The following is a 26,214-nucleotide window of genomic DNA, read 5'->3' as shown; positions in this document are numbered from 1 at the left end:
TACATTAAAAAATATCTAACACAAGATAAGGAAGTAATGAAGGAACTAAGAAATAAAAATATAAAATACCTATAGAAAATAAATAGAAAATGACAGAAGTAACTTTTCTCTTACCAGAAATTATGCTATATGTGAATAGATTAAATCCATCCGTTAAAATGCAGAAATTGGCTGAATGGATAAATAACAAAAAATAAAACATGATCCTACTATATGCTGTCTACAAGAGACTAACTTTAAATTCAAAGATACAAATAAGGGTAAAATAAAAGGATGGAAATAGTATATAACCAAAAAAAGAGCTTGACTGTCCACACTGGTAACAGACAAAATGGATTTTGAAACAATAAACTTTCCCAGAGGCAAATAAGAATATAAAATAATGATAAAAGAGTCAATCAAGAAGTTATAACAATTATAAATGTATATGCACCCAACAAAAAAGCCTAAAAATACATGACTATAACGACAAAATTGAAGGGAGAAATTAACAGTCCAAAAATGATAGTTGAAGAGTTCAATGCCCCACTTTCAATAGTGGCTAGAACTAGAAGATAGAAGACTTGAATGTCAGTATAAGCCAGCCATATCTAGCAGACATCTATAGAATACTCCACCCAAAAAAAGCAGAATGTACATTCTTCTTAAGTGTACATGGAACATTCTTCAGGAAGACAATGCATTAGTCCACAAACAATTCTCAATAAATTTAAAGATTGAAATCATACAATGCATGTTCTCTGACCACAATGGAATGAAATTAGAAATCAATAATAGATAAAAATTTGAAAATTTACAAATATGTAGAAATTAAATAAGAAACTTCTAAATAACCATTGGGTCAAAGAAGAAATCACAAGAGATGGTAGAAAATACTTTAGAATGGATGGAAATAAAAATACAACATACTGTAACTTGTGGGATACAACAAAGGCATTTCTCAAAGAGAATTTTATGGTTGTAAACATCTACATTATTTTTTTTTAGATCTCAAATTAATATTCTGACTTTCCACCTTAAAAACTAAAAAAAAAAAAGTGCATACGCAACCCAAAGTAAGAAGGAGGGAATTAATAAAAATTAGAACAGAGATAAATGGAATAGAGAAAGGAAATAACAATAGAGAAAATCAACATAGAACCATAAGTTGGTTTTTGAAAATGTCAACAAAATTGTCAAGTCTTTACTTTAGCTAGACTGATCAAGATAAAAAAGAGAGAAGACTCAAAATTTTAAAATCAGAAAATAAGAGGGCACATTACAACTGACCTTGTAGAAATAAAAAGAATTATAAGGGAACCTGTGAACAACTGTATGCCAAAAAATTATATAACCTGGATGAATTCCTCAAATCAGAAAGTTACCAAAGTTGACTGAAGAGTCTGAATAAATCTATAACAAGTAAAGCCATGAAGTGGGTAATCAAAAAAATCTATAAAAGCCTAAGGTCGATGGCTTTCCTGGTTAATTCTACCAAATATTGAAAGAACTAACACCATTCTTTCTCAAACTCTTTGAAAAAATAGATGAGGGAACTTCTTGACTCATTCTATAGAGCCATTTTGCCAAGATACCAAAACCAGACAAAGAAATCACAAGGGAAATAAAAAACCCTGCAGATCAACATCCCTTATGAATATAGATGTTAATGTCCTCAACAAGAAACTAACAAACTGAAACCAGCCACATATACAAAGGATTGCGCACTGTGACCAAGTAGAGTTTACCTCAGGAATGTAAGGTTGGTTCAACATACAAAAAGCAATCAATGTAATACCAAACATATTTATGAAATATGAAAAAACACAAAATCATCTCAGTAGATTCTGAAAAACAAAATGAAACACATTTCATGATAAAAACAGTCAACAAACTGGCACTAGAAAAGGACTTTTTAACCCAACAAAGAGGATCAAAGAAAAGCTAACATCACACTTAGAGGTGAAAGATTAAAAGTTTTTGCTCTAACATCAGGAACAAGACAAGGATGTCTGCTTTCACTAATTCTATTCAACATCATACTTCAGGCTTTAGTTAGGGCAGTTAGGCAAGAAAAACAAATAAAAGGCATCCAATTTGGAAAGGAAGAAGTAAAACTCTATTTGTAGATCACATGATCACATGTTCTTATACATAGAAAACTTTTATTAAGCCACATAAAAACTATTAGAGCTAATACATTCAGCAAAGTTTCGGAGTACAAGCTCAACATTAAAAAAATCAGTTTTGTTTGTATATACTAGCAATGAACAATCTGAAAAGGAAATTAAGAAGAGGCTATTTTTAGTTATGTAACAGCCAAATGAATAAAATGCCTATAAATAAATTTAAGTTTAAAGATGAAAAACTTGTATACTGAGAACTATAAAATGTTGCGAGGGCTTCCCTGGTGGCGCAGTGGTTGAGAGTCCGCCTGCCGATGCAGGGGACACGGGTTCGTGCCCTGGTCTGGGAGGATCCCACATGCCGCGGAGCGGCTGGGCCCGTGAGCCATGGCCGCTGAGCCTGCGCGTCCGGAGCCTGTGCTCCACAACGGGAGAGGCCACGCAGTGAGAGGCCCGCGTACCGCAAAAAAAAAAAAAAAAAAAAAAAAATGTTGCCGAAAGAAATTAAAGTTCTAAATAAATGGAGATGATATATGTATATGTGATTAAAATGGATAGATACGTACCCCATGTTTGGGAATTGGAAGACTTAATGTAGTTAAGATGGTAATACTTCCCCAAACAAGGGATTCAATGCACTACCTATCAAAACTCCAGTGACCATTTTTGAAAAAATGAGCAACTGGCCATAAAATCATAGGAAAGTGTAAAACCCTGAAAAGCTAAAGCAATCTTTAAAAAGAATAAGAAATTTGGAGAACTCCTGCTTCCCAATTTCAGCACTTACTCTAAAGCTCTAAGTTATCAAAACTGTGAAGTTTGCATAAGGACAGACATGTAGATTAATGGAATAGAATTGAAAGTCCAGAGTAAACCCATATATCTATGATCAATTGATTTCATCAACAGTGCTAAGATCATTTAATGGGGAAAGAAAAGTCTTTTCAGCAAATGTTGCTGGGTCCACTGGCTATCCACATGAGAAAGAATGAATTTGGACATCTACCATACACAAAAATCACCTCAAAAAGGACCAAAGACCTAAATGTAAGAACTAAAACTATAAAACTCAAAAGAAAATATAGGCCTAAATCTTTATGACCTCAGATTAGGCAACAGTCTCTTAGATATTTGTAATCCCTATTAAAGAGAATGTCAATTGCCCCACATCCTCTTCAATGCCAGGATAGTATCAATCTTTTAAAGTTTTGCTAACATTTTGCTGATAATATTGTTTTGAAAAGGTATCTCATTATTGCTTTTTTTTTCCTTGACTGCTGGTGAAGTTAAATATAGTTTCATATATTGATCCATCATTTGCATTGCCATGTATATATATGTGTGTGTGTGTATGTACAGGTGGATATGGTTGTGTTTGTGGGTATGTGTAGGTGTATCTGGCATGTGTTCTGTTTATTCTCCGCTACCAAATTCTCAAAAGAAGACACCATCTAAAACCTTTCACAGTTTGATGCATGCAAGCACAATGTATTTCTGTAAATGTGTTTTTTAATATTGACTCAGCAGCAGGTGAGATAAATTTATTTTTCTACTTTTTATCCCTACTACTACCATCATATTCCCAGATGCATTCACTCATGAGTAAATAGAATTATTGCTATTTTGAACTTCTAACTCTATGGTAAGTGAGAAAAAAAGGCTGTTTTATTTATCCTAAGGGAAAGTAAAAAATAAAATATAAAAAATTTCAGTATATGAATGAACATTTCTTTAACATTTCAATTGTCTTTTAATTTAATGTATCCCCATGTACATAATTAATCCTCTCCTGAATCTCTGATAAAACAGGTAATTGTAGACATTTTGACCTGCTGATACTGTGACTGGCTTCTGAGTTATTGCTTTCTTTTTACTTAACCACTGTGACTTCCCAGACTATAGCAGAAAAGCTTTATAATGCAAGGAACGAAATTATTTATTAAACCAACAAAGGTATATAATATACCTTTTTAGTGATTTAAATTTTATAAGGTTTGGGATTTAGTTGCTTGTTTTATTTTCTGAAGATTCTAAGCTGCATTATGAAAGAAATTATGTCCCCACAATGCTAGGCAATCCAGAATTAATTTCATCCTTAGGTAGCTATACTTAGAATGAAGAACTTCTTAATCACAGTTCTATTGTGACTACTAGTGTGGATGATTGGTCATCTGCTTAGAATGATTCAAATAAATGATGAACAAATTAATGTGAGGCTTTGTGAAAGATTTTTTTTAATTAATGTTAATGGACAATTGGTCAATTTCAAGTCCTTCTTTTCTCATAGGAAATTCTATTTCAGTTTCAACAGTCTTTCTAACCTCAACGGTATTTAAGAGAAAAAGGAGATTCATACAAACAAAAATGGAAAATGAAAGCATTTCAGAGTCATCACTTCAAAAAGTATAATAACCATTTACAATAATTAACTTTGCACTGTTTTCTTTCTGAAGATTTTTGTTTGCTTTTTTAATGGCTAGAGGTGGCACTGAAAGTACCTTTGGGAAAGAAAAAAAAAAGTATTTCCAATGCTGTCCTGCTGGTATTTGTTGATGTTTTTGCTTCCTATCTTTCTGCAGGAGTAACAACTGTTCTAACAATGACAACTCTAAGCATCAGTGCTCGGAATTCTCTCCCCAAAGTGGCTTATGCAACTGCCATGGACTGGTTTATTGCTGTTTGTTATGCATTTGTGTTCTCTGCCCTAATTGAATTTGCAACTGTTAATTACTTCACCAAAAGAGGATGGGCTTGGGATGGAAAGAGTGTAGTAAATGACAAGGTAAGTGAGAACTTCCTTCTCACCGTGATTAAGAGAATCCTCCAACAGATTTAGCTTGCAACAGATACTGTTCCTCAAAACTGACATTAAGAACATTCAAACATAAAAGATTTCTTTCAAAGTACGCTCTTGCCTGAAATCCTTTAGGAGTGCTGGTAGTATTACTTCTGTTAAAACCACTTCCTAGCATCTTTTGAGCTCTGTGTGTCAGGCACTGTGCTAAGTTTTTTAGATATGTTCTTTCATGTAATCTTTACAACTTTATAACTAGGGTTTCTTTTTAATTCTCATTTTTTTCTGATGAAGAAGCTATGGATGGCTTAGTGAGGTTATTTACATGCTCAAGCTCACACAAGTTAATAAGTATACTTAAACCCAGATCTGCCTGACCATTAAATTCATTCTCTTAACCACGCTGGTTTATAGGAAAAAGATTTGGAAAAGAAAAGTGGGCATTAACTTTCCCAGTTATAGGATTTTAGGCCCTATCAAGTGGGCTGAGTTACTCTTCACCTACCCCCATCTCTGTTGCTTGGATGTAAAAGACTGGCAGCATCGTAATCTCTCCCATGTTGTATGGAATAAGTGACTAGGTAGAAATGCCTAGACATTTTAAGTTGCTCCTGAAGTCTATAAGAGAAAAAGTATTTGTTTTGAAGATTAACTTCTTTGGTAATTATTTCAGGTGTCTATTTTTAGGTTTCAAGTACTGAAGGAAGTGGGAGTTTTGTGCATTGATAAATAGCCATTTCCTTTCTTAGTCTATAGATTATTATTCATCTGTCTTAAGAGGAGATTTTGTATATGTCACAATGAGATATAATGTAGTCTTAATAATAGTAAAAAGTTCTACTTGGAGGGCTCCTTTTTAATAAAATATCTATCTGAATACCCTTCCATTAAATTTGGAATAACATACTTGCTGATTTTCCTTTTCAGTTATTTGAATACAATTTTTTTTTTCAAATTTCTATGACAATATTGCAGTTAAAGCGTACAAACAGTTGATGTTATAGTTTAAAAGTCTTGCTCTTTTTCCCTAATTTTGTAAACTGTAAAAGTTCTCATAAGACTGCTGGTTTAATTCATTTTATAAGCTATGTTTTGTATACTAATAGCCAATGAGTAAATATTAAAGGGAATCTGATTAATTTTCCACGCTTAACTTCTAGGTTATTTTACCATTTACATTGCATTTTACTGTTGATTGATGTTTTCATTCCCCATAAAATATACTGCTTTTCCATTGCTACCTATGCAATTACTTCTTTTTATATTAGTTACACATGCACTTTCATACTAACTTTTTTTGAAGATAAAATGCTTTGTAAATATGTCACAAAAGATAAATAGTGGTTTGTAGTATAAATGCCCTGTGTAGAAATATACTGATATATTATTTTTAATGCAGTGAGGGTGTCAATCAAATTGATATTGTGATTTGGCATATCAAATAATATGCCTTCTCACCCCCTGAACTTGGAAAAGAGAAGTACCTATAAATGCGAAAAACACATTCTTGATAATGCATTCTAAAAGCAATAACCTACTACTGATGAATACTGGATTTAACTCCACCCACATAGCAGATCACACATAGTGAAGCTAAATCTAGGTTGAAATCATTAATGATCCAACCTAATTTGCAGGAAAACAACTAAAAAATTTGTATTATTTCAGTAATAAGTGGTTCAAGTTCAGTGGATAAGTTAAAGGGAATCAGTCACCTTGCTTGTTCTTAATCACTTTTCCACAGCTAGAGTGCCAAGCACAGTGCCTGTCACTTAGTAGGCACTTCAGAAAGTTTCGTTGAATAAAAGAATAAATAAGTTTCTGATGTTAAATCTGGCAATGTAATACCAATGAGAAGACTTCTTTGCTTTCATGGAAGGACTTTTAAAACTTTACAGTGGTGAATTTATCAATGGGTACTCAATCCATTTTCATGATTGAAATGAATCTGGGGAGGTATTTCCTAAACCTACCTTGGAAGTAACCAGGTCCTTAGAACTAAAAGGAAATCTAGTATAGTGCCCCAAACTAGCACGTATGCCTAAAAAAAATATTTCAGCGCAATTTGCCTCTGCTTTAGTTATCCTTAGATTTAATTAAGTGGAGAACAATAATTTTCCTGAAATACAAAGTTTTTATCCATCAGCCAAATTGGCATCCTTTCAGTTTAACCAGACTGGAGGAAGTCCTCTTTTTTGAAGTTAGTAAACATGAGTAAATGCACTTAAATTATCTGTCAATCCAAAGAGTATATAAAAAGTTATTAAAGGTTTGTTAACTGGCAAGTATTAATTTGTCTCATAAGAATAATCACTCAGAGATTCATATTAATATTATATGTTTGAAAGAAAGAGATATGTATTTAACATACAGTTTTCATGTAGGTTGTGCTCTGTTGATCTTTAAAGTTAGTTTTTGCAAATAAATAAATAAATCCACTCACTTCCTATTCAAGACACATTTGAGCCCTCTATTAGAAGACAAAGCCTACCTTGCTCTGTGATCTTGCACAAGTGTATACACTATACCTTTAGCCTCAGGTGTGAAATTAGTCAACAAAATTTTATCATTCTAAAAATGTAGTGGTGGATCAAATAATACAACTTATATGGAAGGGCAAATATTTATGCCCTTCCATATAAGAAAATATCTACTTATGCAACCTCCCAAGTTCTTCTGGAACCTTCTCTTACACCCAGTGTTCTTCCACTTCCTCAAGACTTCCACCCCATCTCTTGATTCTTTTCTTCTTGTCCCTTTTTCAATCTTGAAGCATCAGTTATTATTTTCTTCTCTCACTTCTTCAAAGCTATCTTCTCCTTTTCAACTGTCTCCTTGCTTTAAGTTTCTGAAGATGCTTAATATGTTTAATTTACCATAAAGGCAAAACCAAAACTCTCTCCAGATTGTATGTCACCCATTCCCCCATTATCAGATTCCACCCTCTTTTTCTCCATTCAAGCTTTTTGAAAACATTGCTTATAATGTGTATGTTCTCACTTCTAGTTTAATTCTCAGCTCACTGTAATTCTTTCCATTCATTGTCCTATAACTGAAGGACAGCAACGACCTCTACATTTTCAGATAAGATAATTTTCCATTCTTAAGGATCCCCATTGAATCCATTGAATACTGTTATAGTCCAAGATTCCATTTCAGGCCCAAGTCAGCAACTTTTTCTCTTCTGTTAGGCCTTTAAAACAGGCCTTAGAATATCAACTTCCTTCCTCAAATCTTGGCAGCTACCACTATTCATTCTGTTCTTTGAGATTCTTTGCCTGAGTTCAGAGTAGATCCAATCTCCTTAGCATCTGCTGTTGTTTATCCCCAAAGATAGTCATTTACATTTATTTTATGTTTTTGTTTTTACTATTCATATGTGATTCTCACTTTAAGGATTTTACTGACAATACTTGTAGGAATGTCAGCAACACTGTTCATTATTTATTATATCCAAACAGGTAAAACCCACTCATCTTCAGCACATATACCAATGCTCAGGAAATTTCTGAACAGTTGCTCCCCACACCCCTGAATAATTGGATCACTTTATAAGTGTGTATAGTATCCTGCTCTTTTGCATTTAATTCTTTACCACAGTTTGTAACTGCACGCTTATATACTACCTCCTTCACTGATCATGATAACAATGACCATGTTTATTTTAATAAATCATTTATCCTTGTCCCTTCGCACAGGGCCTAGTATATATTAGTTGCTCAATAAATATGGTATGAATTAATGAAGTATAACCAAATCACAACTACAGCCAACACCTTTATCTTACCTTCCACAGTTATTATCTACAGCTATACTCCATACCTTTCTTTTAACTTCCAAGCTCATATATCCAACCTGTTCCTTAGGCATTTCTACATGAATATGACATTTCAGTCTTTACATACCTTTTTTAAAAGGTGAAAGAAACAACAAACAAAAAATCTCCTAAATGCCTACATTTTTTTTTCATATATACCTTAGTTCATGGCAAAACCTAATCTCAGAAACCAACAACTTGGAAGTTACCCTTAAGACCTAATCAGTCATTGAATGGTGTCCATTCTCCTACCTATATGTCATAGACCATGCCCTTGCCATCTCTCATTATTTTGCGACTCTTTATTCCTCATTATCTCTAAATCATGTCTCCCTTTAATCCATCCTCTATAGTAGTGCCAGAGTTATCTTTCTAAAACAGAAATCTGTTCATTTAATTTTTCAGCTCTTTAATGAATTTTTGAAAGCAATTCTTCAAGCAGCTCAGCTAATATGGTCTAAATATGTAGCCTTCTCATATATTTGTTTACATGATGAATAATAAGAAATTTTGTGTGTGTGTTATTTATTGTGCACTTACTACTATGTGCCTGGGAATATCTCCATGTTAGAAATGAGGAAATATAAGATTGGTCAAGTAAAGTTACTTGCTCAGGATCACACATCTAATAAGTGGTGAATCCAAGATTGAACACAAATCTAAAGTCCATGCTCATATGCTTCCTCTAGCCATTAAAAACATCTCCCAATTCCATGCTCCTACACATCTCCATGGCATTAGATGTGTTCAGCCCTCTTGCTAAAATGCCCTCTCCTTTCTTTTCTAACTGATGAACTACTTATTCCTTCAAATCTATCCAATTGTATCTAATTGCCATCCTCCCATTATCCTTCTACAGTACCTGGCATGAATTTCTTTTATGTAACCTCATTAAATTATACTTTTATTATAAACAAATCTGTTTCTAACAGTAGGTTACCTGATCTAAGAGGATAATAGTTTTGTCTTATTCATTATTTCTCTGCCAATACCTGACATAGCATTTAGCACATAGTTTATTTGAATTAAATTTTTAAAAATACCTTTTGTCTCGAGATTGTTTTTATTTCTAAATCTGAGTCAGTTGTTCTACACTGGCCAAGAAAAGCATATTCTCTGGAAATACACTATATATTAAATTACTTGAAATATAGGCATAGCACCATAATATCCAAACTAACATGAAATGTGCCATTGTTTTGTGATTCACTCCATGCAATTCATAGAAAACATTGTATTTCAGGTGTTTTTATTCATTTATATGCATTTTTAAACATCATGCCTTGTTCCAAAAGCATTTCAGGCAGTTTACCAAAAGAATGCATTACTTAAATTATTATAATAAGATATAAATAGAAGTAGAAAATCAGGATGAAGAAAAATAGACTGCAAATATGTCCACCATTTGGGCCAGAACATTAACTGTAGTTCATAGCTAGATTATGCTGAGATTCAAATCTTGAGCTTCTTGGCTATGAGAGTAAACCATGGGGGAAACTTATCTTTCTTAAACCAAAAAATGGATGTATAAATTTCCTCAGAAAGAATGATTGTCCTATACTAAAAATCTCTTTTTTAAACAATATCATATGGGTTTTATATTAGGGAAAGTTGGATGCTATTGCAAGTAATGTCAACGTTTTCCCAGTAAAAGCAGTAATGAATTTTATATTGATGTTTCTTGTAGTCCCCTTCAATAAAAGCTGAAGGCATTACATTAATATACAACTCAGTGAAGGCAATTCTTCAAGGAGCTAAGCTAATATGGTCCAAGTATATAGCTTTCTCATGGCCCAGTTTAATCCAAGGAAAGACTTTAGAGTACTTAGAGAAGTGGATGGACTGTATAACCTTCAAACAATCTTCTGTAAGTATCACTTTTCTCAGTCAGGATGGTTAGCAGACAGTTAACAATAGCATCTGACAAGGGAGCATGTTGTTGTTTTACAAGTAATGGGCTTTCTAGTAGCCACAATGACTGTAAAAAAGCAACATGGTATGTAGAAAGAGCATAAATTTGCCACTTTGTAAACCTGGGGTTTTCTCCAAAGACTGTTGTATTTAGTGTTGTATTTATGAGAGCTTCATTTCCTTATTCTAAGCTCCATTTCCTTATTCAGTCTCTGAGATTCTTTCCAACTCTGAAACTATGTGATTGTTATTTTCATTTATATCCTAGGTCACTTCACTACTAGGTGTCTATATTTTAGCTAGAGCATTTGCTCAATTTACTAACACTTCATTTTATCTAATACTCCAAGAAAGCCAAAACTGGTTTGCCACGATGATGTAAGATGTTTTGATTTCTGTAATCAGGAATTTTCCAGACTTAACATTTTAATTATATATTTGGACACTCTAATAAAGTAATAACCTCAGAATATTCTGATTCTTATAAAACGTCATTTAAAAAATAGAAAGTTTAGGGCTTCCCTGGTGGCGCAGTGGTTGAGAGTCCGCCTGGCAATGCAGGGGACACGGGTTCGTGCCCCAGGCCGGGAGGAACCCACATGCCACGGAGCGGCTGGGCCCGTGAGCCATGGCCGCTGAGCCTGCGCGTCCGGAGCCTGTGCTCCACAACGGGAGAGGCCACAACTGTGAGAGGCCCACGTACCGCAAAAAAAAAAAAAAGAAAGTTTAATTAGTATGGGTTATCTTCCCTTTTCATTCCACTTAAGTAACAGCATCCACTGATTCTAAAGCAGCATAATTTACTTTTTTTCCCCAGATAATGTATAAAAATAAATCATTTGTTGTTTTAGTGTATAGTCATATTTTCCCACTTCCCTCTTATATGTCTCAATCACAAGTGAAACAGTTTCCACAAACGTGGAAATTCCACAGCATTGTTTTTCAGTTGAGCTTATTTTATTATTTCTCAGTCTCCTACATCTATAGATGTTGAAATTGAGGACTTTTGGGATAATTACATAATAGAATTGCAGAACACACTATTAGAATCTATTTCTATTAATCTAATAAATGGTTATTGTATTCTATAAAATACATTATATGCTTATATACATTATATATATATATAATCGCAGTAATCATTCTAGTAGATGTCATTCATTTATCATGAAGCAAACATTTTCTGAGCCTGCCCTGTGCCAGGAACTTTGCTAGGAATTCTGCATTGCCCAATCTCTGCAATTCGATATCAGTTTAAGTGATGTTTAGGTATAATTGAAATAATAACTGTATAAACACTATATGTCAGAACTTTATGGGTTAAAAAGTCCTTTTAGAAGGTTGACCTAGTAATATAAACTTCAGTTGGAAAATCTTGAGAAAAAGATACTCACAAGCTTCCTCAGAGGTAGTCACGAGGCATGCTCCAAGCAGAGGTTTGGAAGCCACATACATTTGAGTTTGTGTGCTTTTTCAGCCACTTAGTAGACAGGAGACCTGGTCATGTCACAAAACCTCTTTAGCTTCTGTTTCTGATTTTGTAACCTGGGGTTACAACATAGAACTTACTTCTTATCCAGTAGTGAATTTTGTCAGCAATGACACCCTTAGGCTTAACACTCAACCTGACACGTCCTAGGGCTCACAGGGTGTTAGTTATCATTGCTACCAGTTAGATGCTTGAGGATTACCCTCCATGTGTAACATGAGAAAAGCTGTTTTATAGCTTTCATAAAGCTACAAATGGTAATCCCTTACCCCTTTTCCTTTTTTGCTCCAGCCAGTTCTGGAAGAATGCCTTATCAGCAAGGGAAAGAGGTGAGGGAGAAACCCAGTGTCAGTGAAGGACAGGAAACTTGGGCCTGTTTACAGATCCTCCTGGGCTTTCAGAGGCCCTTTGTTATCTTATTTTACTTGGACATTGTGAGATACTGATACTTGAAATTCTGTTCTAGGTCAGTTGGTCCTATAAATCTGTTGATTTACACTATTCACTATTTTGGATAATTCATTGGTGGCTCAAATTTGTTTGCATTTAGATAACTAGCAATGAGTTTGTATTAATACAGAAGTGCAGTTAAATAGTTTTCCAGGTTTCATTAAATATTATTATTTAATGTTGAGTAAATATTTTCAGGTTTCATTAATTTGGTTACATATTACCTTTCTACTTCATGGAAGGAATCATGCTAAGGTTATAATGGTGAACAAGACAGAAATAGCACCATCCTTCATTGAACTTAGATTCTAATAGGAAAGGAAGATGTTAGTCAAATAATCACACAACTAAAGAAAGAATTTACTCATTTTGAAAAATGACATGATGGAAGTAAACTGGGTGCTCTAAAAGAGTATAGATGGGGAGCCAGGATGACATTAGATAGAGTGGTTAGGAAGTACTTTCTGAGGAAATGACACTTCAACCAAGACCACAATATGAGAGGGTATTGATCATGTGGAAAATGGGATGCAGGGAAGCCATTCCAGAATGAGGAAGTGAAACCACTAGGTGGCATTTCAGGGGACTCCGAGCTCCGGTTCTTTATGTCTCAGTGCAGAAAGAATTAAGTGAGAGACAAAGAGATAGATAAGACGTGATATATTAGAATAGGATGCTTGTGAGGCTTACAAGCAGGCAGGCCAGAGGGTGCTGTGCCCCAAGAACTTAGCAGGCTACAGTTTTATAATCAAAGGAACAGTGGGAGGGGGAAAAAACCCCTTCTTCCTCATTCTTGAGTAGATGTCATACTTCTATCATCAATTCCTCCTCCATGTCAGGCAGGGGAGTTTTCTTGTCCCTACATGGTCAAGCTGGGACTGTCATGCCTCAATGGAAATGAGCGAAAAGGCAGTAACTTATGCTAAAAATGTGAAATCATCTCAGGTTTTAGTATGTCACCTTTCCTTATATTTTTGTTTTTAGTGTGCATATAGGAACGTGTCCTAGGAAACATTAATTTACTGAGCTCACTGGGCAGGATGTGGGTCTCATGCCACCATCGTTTTATTGTTTTGGGGCATGTCTCGTGCTTCTGTTTCATGGTTTTGTTGCTAAGCAAGCCTGCTTGGTTTTGTGGCTAAGCAAACCTACTTTCTAGAGTGTTCATTAACTTACAGAAGTCTCCCATAATTTTTTCTTTACTTACAGTCCCCTAGTGGGATTAACTATTTAATTACCTACTTTGTCCCTTTACTCTGGCCCTATCAGAAGTAGCATAGCCAAAGGCATCAAACAAAGAAGTCCTCCAAATGCAAGTTATTTCAGTGAGACTGGTATTTAATGAACAAAAAAAGACACCATGGCAGGAAGTGTTGATTTTATTCTAAGTTCCATGAGATGGTATTTAAGAGATTTAAGCAGACAGGTGACCCCATCCAATTTATGTCTTTAAAAAGTCCCCATGGGGGTTGTAGTTTGACTAATGATTGGATGAGGTCAAGCCAAGTGGAAGAGTACAAAGGAATGCTGCTTGGTCCAGGCAGGAGAAAACTGTGACCCAGACTAAAGTGGGTGAGAACTGAACTGGAGAGAAACATGTGGATGAGCTAGGCAGAAATCCAGAAGTTTGTATTTCATCTTCCTTCTATGTTCTTAGTATTTATTACACTAACATCTGTATATGGATACAATTTCCTACCATCTGAGTAAAACATTACTGTATGATTTTGACATGAAGGGGAGAAATCCTGTTATCAAGTTAAAGAAATTAAATTATTAATTCAAAATTTGAGCTCATTCACTGTAGATGATCATTTCTCATGTTAAATTATGTCTACATTTCATTTATTCATTCACACATTCATTCAACAAATATTTGAGTGACTTGTAAGAGTCAAAAATGTGTCATTTGTTAAAGTTGTATTTTTGATTGTCAGTGTTCCATGTAAACAACAAGAAAATGGTTCTCCAGGAAAATGATATCATTGATTTACTCTGGGGGTTTCCTCTCCCTCATGGTTTTAGGACTTAATAAACTACATTTATTTCCCTAAATTCCTTCTTTCTAATGGATAATGATGCTTATCAAGATACTTTTCTTCAGAATTTGAACTGGAGTTTGGAAAATATTAAGAAGCAGTCTCAACCCACATTCTGTTAATTCTTGTATTTTTCAATAGAAAAAAGAAAAAGCCTCTGTCATGATACAGAACAATGCTTATGCAGTGGCAGTTGCCAATTATGCCCCGAATCTTTCAAAAGACCCAGTTCTCTCCACCATCTCCAAGAGTGCAACCACGCCAGAGCCCAACAAGAAGCCGGAAAACAAGCCAGCTGAAGCCAAGAAAACCTTCAACAGTGTTAGCAAAATTGACAGAATGTCTAGAATAGTTTTCCCAGTTTTGTTTGGTACATTTAATTTAGTTTACTGGGCTACATACTTAAACAGAGAACCTGTATTAGGGGTCAGTCCTTGAATCTAGACACAGGTTGTCTTTGGGATGTATAGCAACATTAAACCTGGTTTGTTTTGCCATGTACAGTCTGACTAATAGCTGCTAATTTGTGAACCAACATGTACAGTATGTATATAGCAACATAGCTTATAGACCTCTAATAGAGACACGCATTTGCTAACTTGTGGTACTGCAGGCAGAAAGCACCCCATGCCCAAAAAGCCATTGCCTTTTTAAAAGATTTACCCTAGGAACTGGTTTAAAGTGGATTTCAGATGACCTGATTTATTTTCTCTTTTCCTAACAGCGATGAAAATGGAGATCCTACACCACATTTTATGGACCCTTTTGATTTAGGTCTTACATAGGAGTATTTTCTACTGTTGCCTAACTATAACGTAAGGTAACATTGTCGTTCCAAGATGAATTCCTCTAAATAACAGAACCTCATATCTGCAACATCAGTTCCCTTCCCAAGTGCTCAGAATCCCTGCTAGTATAATTGGAAGCTTAGTACACATCAGAAGAGAAACTAGAGATTTGAAATCAGCTTTTAATTACCCTGTAGAGTGTCCATAGCCATGTACATATTACAGCATGACAAATTCAAATAATTATGAGTCACCCTGACAAGATGTTCATTATGCCTAGAATTTAATAACTCTTGGAATGTCGTGGATATGACATTTTTAGCATTAGAGTTTATTTGAAAGTAATAATTGAAATCCTACAGATTATTTTAATCATTGGAAACTACCTTAAATTAAAAAGAAAAAGACAATAAATAGGTCTTACTCTTTCCAGTATGTGTTGTATTGAAATTGATCAGCTAAATTTTCTTGGTGCTGGAAACTGGAAAAAACATCCAGTTTGGCTGCTGTGGAACAACATTCATACTGGATTAGAAAATTGTGCCAAAAACTCCCATCAATGAGAATTCATAGGAGTCACAGAATATATATAAGCACTTCTATGATTCTCTCCTTTCCTGTTTACTGCAAATTCTGCCTTAAGGCTTCTTTTCATCAGGACTCAGAAGCCACTAATTACAAAGGAAAGGGCAGTTAATTGGCACATTTTTCTGTCTTGAAAGCAGCTCTTTCAGATAAGAATTAATGTAAATCTGCTTTTGTAAATTGCAACTTTAAATTTCTCTGACTCAAATTTGCAGCTTTGTATACCTGAAGAGGTTTTGGTAAGAGTTGAACATTTTTAAACTGAAACTTTAAAGCATCACCAACAGATTGCGGATTAGTTCACATGCACAGACATCACACACACACACACGCACACACACAATTAGCTCAATTAGGATACACACACAAACATGTAGCTAAATTAGAAACCACAATTTTCAATTTTATATAATTACTAATTATTAATGAGTAAAATTCATTTTCCTTTCAGTATTTAAAAAATACTCTTTATGTCCCTGAAATATGTTAATAGAAATTAATAGTTGTGTCTCATGCCTAGATTCAACATTTTGGGCAAACTTAAAATCCTTTTGACTCACATATACATTAGCAGTTATTAGTTGACTTTTACTAATAGATACACCTATATGATGGTGTTTTTGTAGAAACGTAAGTAGTCAAATAGTGGCATTTCTTGCAGTTTTGTACAGTATTTCAGTATAGTGCATAAATAGGTATGTTCATAAAATCAATAAAAGGAGTATCTTATGGAAATAAGCAAAATCACAACAAAAACTGCTATTTCTTTGCCTCGTTTAAATTTTATTTTTTTTCATTTTCTTTTGTTTCAGTGTGATTCTGTTATGTGCTTTGCATGATTGTATTAATACCAAGGTCACAAATGCATCTTATTAACAGAATTTGCGGTGAAGACAGCCTTGACATTAAAAATTCCCTCACGAAAAGTAATCCATAATCCTTAATAAAATAAATTTGTTACATGAGCCAATTAATGTATTTCTTTAATTCCCTTCCAAAAGCATCTTCTTTGTCATCTAAATTGTTTTTAAAAGTGCACTTTATTCATACACTGGAATGGAAGATAACCTATTTTCTTACACATTTAAATATATCATAGCTCTTCTGGGCCGTTTGGGGAAGGGTATGGTAGTCTAAGACAGTACACAATGCCTGAAGACAAGCAATAAAAAATGCTTTGTATGGTATGTATTGTTTGACACTTTAAATATTGTTCTTATAAGTTCTGCATTTCCCCCTTAATGTGTGACTATACATTATAAATTTATAAATATGTACATATGTAAAAGTATTTGTGAATAGCAGTTTCTGTAGGACAACAGAAAAGACTCATCTGTACCTTTGGCAAAAGGCTGCACCTGCATTGATGGTACCTGTTTTATTAAAATTTATGGTAGATTGACCAGAAAAGTTATCATTATTGTTATTTTTATTTTTACTTCCAACTGTTAAAATCTAATTTGAGCCTAATGATATCCTGACGGTTGAGATATTCCAATAATGTGGATCAGGATTTTCTATTATTTCTCTTACTTTCGTGGAATTTTTTCTTACACACTTCTTAATCTTTTAAAGTTTATATAAATTGAAAGGGGCTTTTAGTCTTGCTGGAGAGAGGGAGGATGCTCCATGGAAAAGGATTTTAAATTATAGAAGCAGAGTCTTTACAATTATTCTCCCTTCCATAAATCATTTTAAAAACACAAAAAAGTTACATGGATTTATTAAAATAAGATTAATTTTTTGGGAAACATTTTTAATAAACTAACAATTGTCTCTTTGGCTCATAATATTATGACTATTTTATGCAGCTGTATATTGACATAAAGAGTTATGGTATGTACAAAATGTAGATAAATACATGTACATATATAGAGATATAATCTCATTATTGTATAGTTACTGCTCTGATTAAGGTAATGTTTGTTCAACAAAAATTTTTTACCTCCTACTATTAGCCATGCCATCTGGATGGTGTCACTACCACTCACATCACATCCACAGAATTCAGTTGAAAATCAAAGTGCATCTCATTCTTATAAAGACTTTAAATAAAAGACCAAATGTAATATATAACTTAATTTAGCACTGAGAGTTGTTTATTGAGCTATGAGATCACGAGTGTGGTAAGATGGTGACTGTTTTGCTCTTTTCTTCTATTTATGTTTCTATTTGTTTGAATATAAAATGGAACTAATATAGAACCATCTAATAATTTTTTTTAAACTTCAGTGATTTTTAAAGTGCCAATCTTCATGTTTAGCAGTCTTTTCAGGGATCTCTCTATTTCGAATTTATCTCAGGTTTGGATAAATGATCCCCCTGAGCCACATTTCCAGTTTTTTTGAATAGTTCATAGTTTGTTTAAAAAGAGCACAAAAGCTATTACTTCACTCACAGTTTTTGGTATATATACATATATATGTGTGTGTATATATATATATATATATACACATATATATATATATATATATAAAGTTTTTATGATGTGGCTCTTTTCATATTGCTGGTTGAAGGAACTCAACTCTGCCATAATATCATAGGTTCTAAAAGGGCAGAGAAGCTCTATGGAGCCTATGGATGTTGTACTTTGACACAGCCTGTCATCATCCCAATGGGAGGATAAGGGAAGTAGCTCAGGTCTACCTTCTGCAAAGTCATGGCTCTTCATTATCTATTAAGAATTTTTTTTCAAATGCTTCATATTTGTTACCCTCAGACAATGCCTGTGAAACATCAACATTTTTATGACTTATTTTGAAATTTGGGACCATATTAATAGCTTTATTATACTGGTGTTCTTGTTATTAGTCTTCTGGCATTCCTATATCCATCTGCATATGTTTGAAGTAATTCTCAGATTTTTTTCCTATAAAAAGATTCAGAATTTCAAGAGAATTATGAGTTGACTGATTGCTACCCTGTAGTGCACTTATTTTCTTTTTAATTGAGGTCTTATGGGAACCTTGGGCTTACCTTTTCTTAATCCAAAGTATCCAGAAGCATAAAATTAAAACTGGGGTGGGGTGTGGTTATTTTTAACACTTGCATGCTTAGGAACCAGAGACACTGAATCAAAATCATAACAGTGTGGACAAGACAAATTATGATATTTTTCTCTATTGAATTCATGCTTTAAGAAATGAAATTCAGCATTTAATAAAATTCTTAATATCCATAATCTTGTGTTATCAACATTTATATGAAAGATACTAATCTTTTCCATTAATATTTATGCACTCATATTTTCATCAAACTCAAAAACAAATTCAAGACTTCAAAAACGGGGGAAAAAATCAAAGAGAAAAACCCACTTGAAAAATGTCTGTTGCTAGTTAAACCTAATGAGGCATTTCCCCTTTTTAATTTCTAAGAAAGGTGAGAAATTATACATACATAAGTATATACAGAGATATTTAACAGTCATGATTCTATCAAGGTAAGCATCATGATTAAAATACTAAGATAGATTAAGTTCATGTGAAAGGCATTTGGGAAAGGTAATGAAAATCTATTTCTTATAAGAATTTTATATCGTTTTTCTCAAAAATTCTTAATTATCCAACATATTTAGACCACAGTTTTCAACCTTATTTAGGTAAAATATTGTATTTTTGCCTGTTTTTATGATGAACTTTTTTTAATACATGTAATTATATACCCCATTTCAAACCACTTTACGTTGAAGTTAATACATAATATCAGTTAATATTGCCAGTAGGGAAGAACAAAGAACAGGTTTGTGTGTCAGTTTAAAGTAATACTTTCAAAGAACCTTTAATAAGGTCTTAGCTTTGATTAGAAGTAGGGGTGTGTGTGTGTGTGTGTGTGTGTGTGTGTGTGTGTGTATCTGTGTGTATTTTCCAGGTATAAAGGAATATTTTGAGAAATTTATGAAATCTAAACAATTTATTTTATAATGGATCTAATTCCAAACATAGCTCTTATTAAACTAGTGATTAATTTAGTCAATAGAATAGTTTTTTTTCAATAGATCCAACCAATTTATTCATTGGAATTTAGTCTTGAGCCCTATATATTCTTAAAAATATCCTTCCTACAAGGGTGTCAACATTATTCTGATGTATTTCTGGTTGGCTCTTTTGAGCCATTAAATTCAAAATGATATCACAATTGTGCTGATAAGGTAAGATAGAAAAATCTTTGAATTCCAAGTTTCTCAATGGAGGTTTGTTAAAGCCTCCATTAAATTTAATATCCTGTTGATCACTTGTAAATACCAAGTCATCTACTGTATTTGTCTCTGGTTAATTTTATATCTTTTTGAATTGTACAGCAACAAAGAATCCCTTTTTGTAAAACTAGCTATTCACTAATATTGTTTACAATTTAGTTTCTGGGAATATATTACATTTTTCTTCTTTGGTCCATAGGTATAATAATGTATAAAAAATGATTACAGTTGATTAAGCACACAAAATAATAAGCACTTCCCTCTTTATTTTATTTTTCTTCTTTTTTAAAAAAAATTTTTGACAGTTTTGTGTTAGGGGTTGGAGAGATTTTGTTTTTATTTGCCATATTGTTGGTTTTATAACTTTTAAAACATGAACTTCAAGGATTATGTATTGATTTCATTAGTTTGTTGCAAATTACTGTTTATAGAAAGAAGTCTAATCTGACACCATATAAATACCAGTATTGGCACTGTAAGTGTTAAATTAGCTTAGTTGGTATAAAAATTAGCTTAGTTGGTATAAAAATTTGTTTTTCATGCTTTGTTTTAGAAGACTTATTTTACCACAACAAGTTGCCAAATGCAAGCCTGTATTATTGGATAGATAAGTGTAACTCCAACAAAATTGATTTATGAAAACAAATGGTATTAGGAAAGCAAAACAAAAGTGTTAGACAGAATTACATTAGGGATAATGGCTTAAAGATTTGTTCCCAATTACTTATTTTTAAATATTCAACACAGTAGTTGAAGCAGTTGGCTGTGTTTTAAACCCAGCATAATATGTGAACAAGTTTAATGTATGATTGGAAAGGTCTAAATGAAACTGAACTTTGAGTTACAGTTTTCATGAATTAAACATTACCATCCATGGATAAGTCCTTGATTGTTGATCTTGGGTGCCTGCTCCATAATGGATTTCAGATTTATTGGTATCTCATTTTTTTCAAGATTCTCTTGAGCAGATACAAATTCAGGTTTTAGGGTGCTCCAAATAGAGGAATGTGACCTTTCATGAAATATTCCCTTTAGAGGTCACATGCATGGGAACTTAAGAAAGCTTCATACTTGTTGCTAAATTAGAAAAGTAAAAAACAAAAAGGAAAGGAATGTTTTCCTCTTGCTACACATTAATAATACAATCACATGCATAGATAATGCATGATAAAGCTCCAAAACTAAACTTTGAGTATTCATTAATTTTAAATTTTCAGGGTGACAGTACGCTTGTATGGTAAGTTTTCTTGTTTGAAAAAATCATTCTGAAGCTAATTATATTTGTAATTTGTGACCTTGCTGTAATTGGGAAAAGTCATTTTTTATGTATGTAAGATAACTTGACCCTTATTGAATGTGTCAGTATGCTTGCTGTTTAAACATTCTTAATTAATCACATGCAGATTAATGCTAAACATTATCTTTTTGTACTTATTAAAATTAATTTAAATATATTTGATCTGAAAATTGTGTTTTTTATACTCTAATCATTCATTACGTGTTTGCTTACAAGAATTGAATTTATTGTAAATGTGACTTTTTTTATATTGGGATATAACACTAATATTTTGTAATAGTGATTTTAAATTTTATTGGTTTCTTAAATTTCTTTTTAAAATAAAAAGGTTATAGGGTGAGAGGAAAAGTCCAAACCTACCCTGAAATTTTAGGGGGGGTATCACAAATTGTTAATGTTGATCTCTTTAACACTTTAAGAGAGTGGTGCTATGGAAAATATTAAAGTTCACCCAGAAAATTAGCTCCCTTCTATCATAAAAAGGGTCACATTTACATGAACCTTCTAAATAAAATAAATAAGATTTTCTTTTTTTTAGATAGACTCAAGTTCATCATTCTATTTATTAAGCAGAAATCTTGCAGTTTTCTTGTTGGATCTATTCTCTTAATTTAACGCAATATAGTTGACATGAGTTCCTTTGCTATTATTGCTAATATCACTGAAATTAAATGCTTTTGGATGTCAAAAAGGTATAATAACAAGGCAATTTTTTATCAACATGGTAAGTTCTCATACAGTATTTTTCAACCCTAGCCACAGTTTATAATTACCTAAGGACTTTTCAAAAACATTCGTCCAAAAAAAAAAGAAAAAAAACATTCGTCCTACCCCAGTCAGAATCTTGAGAGAGGAGGGGTTATGAGAAATTTTTTAAACTCCCCCAATAATTCTACTCTACAGCCATGTGCCAACATGTTTTCATTTTATAAACCTATCATGGACTCTATCTAATCTGTTTCTTTCTTGGAGACTTCTGCTTGCTTTTCCTATAGCTCTTAGTTTAGTCTATAGTTTAGTCTTAGTAAAGAAAAAAAGAAACAAACATAAAGTTAAATGAATGTAACAACTTAGTTTTTTACAAAATATAGTGAATTTAAGTGAAGCTATCAAATTTATGTAATAAAGTATGCATTCTTGAAATTTTACTATTTAATCAATTAATTAAAGTTACTCTTACTCTTAATTTTTACCCCATAGACCTGCAGTTAATTATGAACAATGTGAGTATATGTATTAAAAATGTACACTCTAATTGTCATTTTCAGCCTACACTTTTTAATCAAATATTTAAAAAATTATGTATTCTAACATTTTTTAAACTATTTGCCTGGAGGGAAGTATATTCCACTTAAATAATGAGGTGAATATTTATCACTTCAAATTCACATCTCAGTTAAATTATAGCCACAAAGCCACATTCTTCAACATCATTCACCTAGTTTCCCCAATATCAATTTATACTCCAGGCATTGTCAAATTCATGGAAATAAAAGCATTCTATAAATGGAAGCATTTATGTCATCTTTGCTCTGAAGAATTCAGAAAGGGAGGAATGGAGGTTTCAAATGGTTTTCTACGGCATTAGAAGTTTTGCCTCATCTTTAAATTGTAAAACCAAAGAAACTGCTGAGAAAGCAGCAAGACTCAAAAATGGTAATTCTTGAAGACTGTTGCACTGCCAAATGGAAAAGGTTTTATATTCTTGGGCCAATATTAACTCTTGGAAGTTCTCAGATACAGATAGAAAACTAGAAAAATGGGAAGCCAGATGCAAGTAGTAAAAATAGCACTAAATCCCTCAATTGCCTCTTCAGAAAATGTTGAATTATATCCAGTGTTCTGGTTTAAGAAATCAGGGAAATGGGTATTTTTAAAATTTAATTAAAAATTGGAGCTTAATTACTTAGGGTTCATTTACCTGGAAAATTCACTCCTGTGGAACAGCTTATTCCATAAGTGGCTTGAAATGTTATAACATTTCTTCCATGAATCAATAAAAATAATCTTATGGAGAATTTCTAAATCATGTCTTAAGATGTAGAATAATGAAAAAATGTAAACTAATAATTGAAGCATATCAGTTTTGAATAGCTCTTGAACTTACTGTTTGAAAGCTAGTTTTACTTTCTAACTAAAATACACATGGAATGCCAGATAAATAGAAAAATGAAAGAGTTTATCAATATTTTAAAGTCATTATGCTTGTCCCCTAAACCAGCTTACAGGAAGATTTCACAATGAGTGTGTATAGGGTCACCCTAAGGCTTCTCTCAAAGTCCAATCCATTCCAGACAACTGAATTTGTACCAGAGGAGAAAAATGTTTATAATTCTCTAATTTTTAAAAACTTTACCTCATACTGATCATTGCATTCCTCTTTTTCATTTTCTGGTATCCTATCCCGTAATTATATTGAACTTTTTTTAGGTAAGTTTAGGTAGTTTCAAAGTTCAGATAGAGTATTTTACTGAAAATCGTATCTTGCTTACTGACAGTCAGTATCTTAGCCACAATTTCTTTGACTAAGAACACGAGCAACTTCCAACTAGTCTGAGCACAAAAGGAACTCAGGGAAAGGATATAAGATGTCCCATAGTGAGCAATAAAGCCCCTGAACTCAGGGAAGTTAGGACTGGCTTTTGGATTTTACCAATGTGCTGGAGTAACAAGACTCACTGCCTATGTAGTTTAATTCAAATTCTTGAGTAAAATAATTTGATAGGATCAGTTTCATTCAATCAGTTATATGATCTAGAGTAAAAAAGATAATAAGCACATTTGCTGGGCCCACCTCTCTGCAGGAAGAGAGGCTGTGCCCATTGAAGAGAGGCAAAGCTTCAGCATATACCTCAAAACATTGGCTATTACATTTAAGCAATTTTTTTTTTTTACTTTGAAAATCTCCAAAAATGAAAATAAAATTTAAAAATATATAAAAAAGAGGGGAAAAAAGACTATCACACTCAATACTCATGTAAGTGACTGTATTTTCCACTTGATAGAATTCAACTACTAAAGGATGATATAATTTATAATTGAACTGTTAGTATTTATAGGTCTGCATAGTGTATATTACATAAAAATACAAACTAACATGTAGAAGCCCAAAGAGCACATGTATTTCATATATTTTGCTATATACATCTTTATCATCAAAGTTACTCATGTCTAGTTTACACTGAGCTGACAGGCCATCTTCTTTACTACATTCGCAATTGCCTCATCAGCACAGTGTCTCAATAAGTATGGAGGTAATTTGATTGGTGGCTCAGGTAAATGCGTCATGACTGACAAGTTGGGTCCTCCTAGAGGACAAAATGTTTTTTTTATCACCAAAGGAATTTATTAGAATTTATACTCTGATAGAAAAAGTGCTTCTTATTAGAAAAGTGAAAACAAAGTATGTCTTTATCACAAGATGTAGGAGAGGAATATTCCATAAGTGTCCGTTTTTTCCTCGTTTTTTGTCGTAAAATATACATAACATAAAATTTACTATCTTAACCACTTTTAAGTGTACAGTTGAGTGGTATTAAGTATATTCACACTGTTGTGCAGTCGTCTCCACCATCCATCTCCAGAACTCCTTTCATCTTGCAAAACTGAAACTCTGGATCCATTAAACAATAACTCCCCATGACCCCTTGCCCCTCACCCCTGGCAACCATCACTCTTATTTGTCTTACCTCCCCTTTTCCACCATGTCCCAGCCTCTGGTAACCCCTATTCTATTCTCTATTACCATAAGTTCAGCTTTTAAATTTTTATTTTATTTTTTTTAGATTCCAAATATAAGACAATTTTTACATCACCTTTGCTCTAACAGATTCAGAAATGGAGGAACTGAGGTTTCAAAGGATGTTCTATGGAGTTAGAAGCTTTACTTTCTCTGTTTCCTATCTTAAATGATCCAGGACTGGAAGGAGACTGAGGATTAATGTCAAACAGAAATCATTCTGGCAAATAATATTCCAGGACAATTACAAACAATCAACAGATTCAAAATTGTAGGAACAAGATCAAAACAAAAGGGTGAAGAGATGAGCAGAACTGATGTGGAATTGGAACATGTGTTATAAATGATGGAAATCAAGTCCCTGTTGATGACCAAGAATGGAACTATAATATCTTCCTATCTTCATTACCCGTTATGCTCATAATGCATGCTGGGTAACAGTAGTGATAGGTATAATAGACAAAAATGAAATAAAGTTGGAATTTGAGAAAAGATAAGTAGCAATCAAGATTTGAAGACTTGGTCTTCCCTGTTTCCACAAACTAGGACTTGCCATTTACCCTTAATATAAATTTTACAGCTAAATGTGTATTTGGTATATTACTGCTTCTTTATTCAAAGATTATAATTAGGGTGCTTTTTATACCATATAAGAAATTTTGATACAGGAATAGTGATCACATCCTACATGTTTAATATAAGCTTAATTTATCTGATTAGCGTATTTCAAGGTAGTACAGTACTAATTTCTGAAAGAATGATTTTATAATTTCACTTTCTGCACAGAAGAATGAAGTTCTATTTATACAGGATGTCACTATTAATGACTTGTTATTGAACATACATTATTATAATTTCTATAATATTGAACTTCAGTACTTTAAATTTGATGGAGTTATAGCTAATTTTGTAATAACAATAGAACTGAACACTAGATAATAATTTATTATTTGATTTGAGCAAAGCATAGACAAACTTTGATAACACTTTGTAAACATATATTGA

At 33.0% G+C, this 26,214-nt stretch overlaps 1 protein-coding gene across 2 annotated transcripts in view; it reads left to right on the top strand.

The window, feature by feature from the left end:
• Positions 1-16,948, top strand: part of GABRA2 (gamma-aminobutyric acid type A receptor subunit alpha2) — a 121,844-nt gene extending 104,896 nt beyond the window's left edge. Inside the window, exons 9-11 of one of the 2 annotated variants that reach the window (XM_060299292.1) lie at positions 4,685-4,887; positions 10,404-10,583; positions 14,747-16,948. In XM_060299292.1, the coding sequence (XP_060155275.1) occupies positions 4,685-4,887; positions 10,404-10,583; positions 14,747-15,043 (680 nt within the window). In that variant the 3' untranslated portion in view covers positions 15,044-16,948. The remainder of the gene's footprint in view (positions 1-4,684; positions 4,888-10,403; positions 10,584-14,746) is intronic. The other variant, XM_060299291.1, reaches the window with a different exon arrangement.
• The last annotated feature ends 9,266 nt before the right edge of the window (positions 16,949-26,214 follow it).

The sequence above is a fragment of the Globicephala melas genome, chromosome 5 (assembly GCF_963455315.2).
Source record: "Globicephala melas chromosome 5, mGloMel1.2, whole genome shotgun sequence".
Taxonomy (NCBI): Eukaryota; Metazoa; Chordata; class Mammalia; order Artiodactyla; family Delphinidae; genus Globicephala; species Globicephala melas.
The sequence above is the reverse complement of the archived record's forward strand: the minus strand, read 5'-3'. Positions and strand labels throughout refer to the sequence as shown.